At 37.5% G+C, this 4,638-nt stretch overlaps 1 protein-coding gene across 1 annotated transcript; it reads right to left on the minus strand.

Annotated features, from left to right (window-relative positions):
• Positions 1 to 262: 262 nt before the first annotated feature.
• LOC128202850 (C-type mannose receptor 2-like) lies at positions 263 to 4,414 on the minus strand. The gene is made up of 3 exons (XM_052904010.1): positions 4,350 to 4,414; positions 1,829 to 1,955; positions 263 to 901 (listed from the first exon to the last, which is right to left on the minus strand). Exons 1-3 carry the CDS (start codon positions 4,412 to 4,414, stop codon positions 263 to 265), a joined length of 831 nt encoding a protein of 276 aa, XP_052759970.1.
• Between the last annotated feature and the right edge of the window lie 224 nt (positions 4,415 to 4,638).

Consider the following 4,638-nt stretch of genomic DNA (forward strand, 5'->3'; position numbering starts at 1 on the left):
CGCACTTTATGACTGAATGCATATACAAATGGTAGAGTAAATAACATATTTGAACCAAACTTTTTGAGGATCAAAAATCTATTACCGAAGTTATTGATAGAAAATTAATTATTATCTCTATGAGATTAATTAGGTACAGTGTCTATGCACTTTAAGAATGGCCCTCATATATGGTGCGATAATGAATCAGCGAATTAATTGACGAAAGTTACATTCAAAGTGCATCATCATGTTCCAGTATAATATATTCCGGACACGTCCTCTAAACGGCCTTCTTACACATAGAAGTGAAGAGTTGTGAGCACGCAAAATCTGCCCAGCGACCGGTGTTTCCCTTTATAGACATACAGTTCTCCATAGTCCCGCCACCAGGCTCGTTATTAGACCAGTTAATGTACGTAAAAGCCTCGTGTGGCGACCACATGAACGTTCCCTCTGTTGCCATGTCGTTTCCGGACGTCCAGATGCCGGAGCCCATTATGCTGTAGACGAATGCATCTTCACCGGCATTCGCCGCCGACGTAAGATTAGCTCCCATTGACTCGCAGTTGTTTTTTGCGACTTTCCATTCGTACATAATTTCCACCCATAAATAACAGCTTCCCTCGTACTGTTGCCATCCTCCTGCACACGTTGGAGGTGCTGTCGTTCCAACTACTGTTGTCGTTGTTGCTGGTGTTGGTGTTGTTGCTGCTGTCGTGGTACCTGCTGGTGTGGTAGCTGCTGCTGGAGTTGTCGTTTCTGCTGGTGGTGTAGTTGTAACTAATGGCACTGTTGTTGCAGTTTCCGATGTCGATGCGGAAGTAGTGGTCAATATTGACGTCGTAATTGCTCCAAACGTTGATGACGTTACAATCGGCGACGTAGATTGTGTGGTGAATGTTTTAGGAATGTTTTGCCCCTATAATATAGGATAAAGTTAGTTAATTAGTTACACCATTCAGATATGTATTGGTAGCTAGCAAGACTTCATAAGATATCAAACTGATTTATATAACATTTACTTATGTCTTTAAAAGTCCCAAAAGGTTGGGGGAACAAGGCATCAGCATTTACTTTAATCTCCAGTGGCGATGTATATGTGAACGGACACCCTTGTTAATGTGTATGTGAACGGATACCCTCGTTAATGTTTATGTGCATGGAAACTCTAGTTAATGTATATGTGCACGGATACCCTAGTTAATGTATATGTGTATGGATACTCTAGTAAATGTATATGTTTATGGAAACTCTAGTTAATGTATATGTGCATGGAAACTCTAGTTAATGTATATGTGCACGGATACCCTAGTTAATGTATATGTGTATGAATACCCAAGTTAATGTGTATGTGCATGGATACTCTAGTTAATGTATATGTGCATGGAAACTCTAGTTAATGTATATGTGCATGGAAACTCTAGTTAATGTATATGTGCATGGAAACTCTAGTTAATGTATATGTGCACGGATACCCTAGTTAATGTATATGTGCATGGAAACTCTAGTTAATGTATATGTGCATGGAAACTCTAGTTAATGTATATGTGCACGGATACCCTAGTTAATGTATATGTGTATGGATACTCTAGTTAATGTATATGTGCATGGATACTCTAGTTAATGTATATGTGCATGGATACCATAGTTAATGTGTATGTGAACGGATACTCTAGTTAATGTATGTGTGAACTATTTAGTGTTTATTTTGAACGGATTCCCTAGTTAATGTTTATTTGAACGGATGCTTTAAGTAATGTATTTGTAAACGGATACGCTAGTTGAGGTATGTGTGAACGAATTAATTTATAGCAAAGAGGCAATAATAATAATAAAAATCACCCACCGTTGACGCCACTTTCCAAACGTTGTCGTTCGAATTCCACACGGAACTTCCATCAACGTCAATATTGATCAGCTGACATACGTCATATACGGCAACGTAGCGTAACGCGTCGCAGTTTTGTTGGTTGCTTAAACATACAGTTGCGCATTCTATCAAAGATTTACTTTTACCATCGAAACTTAGATATCCCACTAAATCGACGTCATTTTCTTGCTGTTTTTGCAAAATGCAGTGTGATCCGAAAGCTATCTGACAAAGCATGGAAAAAAAGGATAACAATATCATGGGCGCTAGATATTCATAAAACATCCCCGTGCAAATCATTTTAACCGCTATTCAGACCGGTCAAAGCAGTTGTAACATCTGATCTGTAAACTTATTACCATGAGCCTTTGGTTAAAATTTGCCGCAAAAGATAAATCGAAATTGATCTCATGAAGTACATTCACTTTGAGCAGGTTTAAGGCTTTCAGGCCACAATCAAATCTGATGCCAAGTGCACGGTGCGAACTGGAATATGACGTTAAAAGTGGGCATAACTTGCGGGTTTAACTTTTTGGATTTCGCTCCCCCTTCAGAACCGAGCATTATTTACTTTAAAGTGTTGGCGGAGCGGCTTGGGTTGTTAACAATTTCTAGTCCGAAATGGTGCATTTTGGGCGTACTTTTTTACTCCCTATCTCCTTTATTGAGATAAAAAGTAAACTTGGATGGTGACCATATGCTATTTAGAGGTCATTTTGTCACCTTAATGGAAGAACTCAATAACTGTTTATAGTTATTGACTTATTGCACTAAGGTAACGATTTAAAAAAAATATGAGTGGAAAATGTAATGTAAAACATTTAAACCAAATTAATTTTGCAACATGCCCTGTTTGTTTTTGAAAAGGGAACATCGCGTTCAATGTTAGTTGATCTATAGAACAGACGTACGAACGCAACACACCTATCATGAATGTACATGTATGTAGGGGCGTTCATTTTACATATGTTGAATCACCAAAACACTAAAAATAAATATTGTTTCCGAGTCAGGTATCAATAGTTAACTATATGGTTAGTACAATCTTCAAATTATAAGCTCATTTGTGGATCAATTACCTTAAATGCCAACCGTTATGCTGGCGGGGGTCGTGACAAAGTTGAACCTGGGACGTCGGATCGAAAGTCTTTTAAATTAAGCAGACCGTAGGCTTATGAATTTTTAATTCAAAATATAATTATAACTAGAAATAGAACATTGAACGGTGTTATATAAAAAAAAATAAAAAAAATGAATATGCACTATAGTTTACTTCTTTACTTGTACTTGAATTAAGTCGGGAGATTCAAATATGAATAAAACGTTGTACTTGATAACCAAAACAGACACCAACACAAGATCGAATTTGACATGAAATGGAAGTAGATACTTGCAATTGAACGATGTGTAATAGTTGTTACAACATCAACAAACCCTGTTATTGACCTTAGACGAGAGCGCTTAATTGATTTGAATAATGCTCAATGTTAAGCATAGTAAAAAGATAATATGGCGTTGTAAGATATATATTTGCTTTTGTTGACTGTCTGACCTTTTTCCAAAGTAATTGATTTTTGTCATGATACTTAAAATTATTAAACTATTTTTTTTTACTTTCTGACCTTTCCGAAAGCCATTGATTCTGGTCATGACATAAACATTATAGACTCTCTTCATTTTACCAAGGCCATTGATTCTAGTCATGACATTAACATTGTAGACACTCTTCATTTTACCAAGGCCATTGATTCTGGTCATGACATTAACATTGTAGACTCTCTTCATTTTACCAAGGCCATTGATTCTAGTCATGACATTAACATTGTAGACTCTCTTCATTTTACCAAGGCCATTGATTCTGGTCATGACATTAACATTGTAGACTCTCTTCATTTTACCAAGGCCATTGATTCTGGTCATGACATTAACGTTGTAGACTCTCTTCATTTTACCAAGGCCATTGATTCTAGTCATGACATTAACATTGTAGACTCTCTTCATTTTACCAAGTCCATTGATTCTAGTCATGACATTAACATTGTAGACTCTCTTCATTTTACCAAGGCCATTGATTCTGGTCATGACATTAACATTGTAGACTCTCTTCATTTTACCAAAGCCATTGATTCTGGTCATGACATTAACGTTGTAGACACTCTTCCCTTTCACAAAGCCATTGATTCTGGTCATGACATATACCATTGTAGACTCTCTGCCCTTTACCAAATCCATTGATTCTGGTCTTGACTTATAACATTGTAGACTCTCTGCCCTTTCACAAAGCCATTGATTCTGGTCATGACATATACCATTGTAGACCCTCTGCCCTTTCTCAAAGCCATTGATTTTGGTCATGACTTATAACATTGTAGACTCTCTGCCCTTTACCAAAGCCATTGATTCTGGTCATGACATATACCATTGTAGACCCTCTGCCCTTTCTCAAAGCCATTGATTCTGGTCATGACAAATAACATTGTAGACTCTCTGCCCTTACTCAAAGCCATTGATGCTGGTCATGACATATAACCTTGTAGACTCTCTGCCCTTCCCCTTAGCCATTGATTCTGGTCATGACATATAACATTGCAGACTCTCTGCCCTTTCCCATAGCCATTGATTCTGGCCATGACATATAACATTGTTGACTCTCTGCCCTTCACCAAATCCATTGATTCTGGCCATGACATATAACATTGTAGACTCTCTGCCCTTTCCCATAGCCATTGATTCTGGCCATGACATATAACATTGTAGACTCTCTGCCCTTACTCAAAGCCATTGAT

The sequence above is a fragment of the Mya arenaria genome, chromosome 9 (assembly GCF_026914265.1).
Source record: "Mya arenaria isolate MELC-2E11 chromosome 9, ASM2691426v1".
Taxonomy (NCBI): Eukaryota; Metazoa; Mollusca; class Bivalvia; order Myida; family Myidae; genus Mya; species Mya arenaria.

Coding starts and splice junctions, on each gene's coding strand:
- LOC128202850 (XM_052904010.1), bottom strand. CDS start 4,414: ATGGCTAAGGGGAAGGGCAGAGAGTCTACAAGGTTATATGTCATGACC. Junction 1,956..4,349: donor ACCAGCATCAATGGCTTTGA/GTAAGGGCAGAG, acceptor TGTATGTTTAAG/CAACCAACAAAACTGCGACG. Junction 902..1,828: donor TTTGGAAAGTGGCGTCAACG/GTGGGTGATTTT, acceptor CCTATATTATAG/GGGCAAAACATTCCTAAAAC.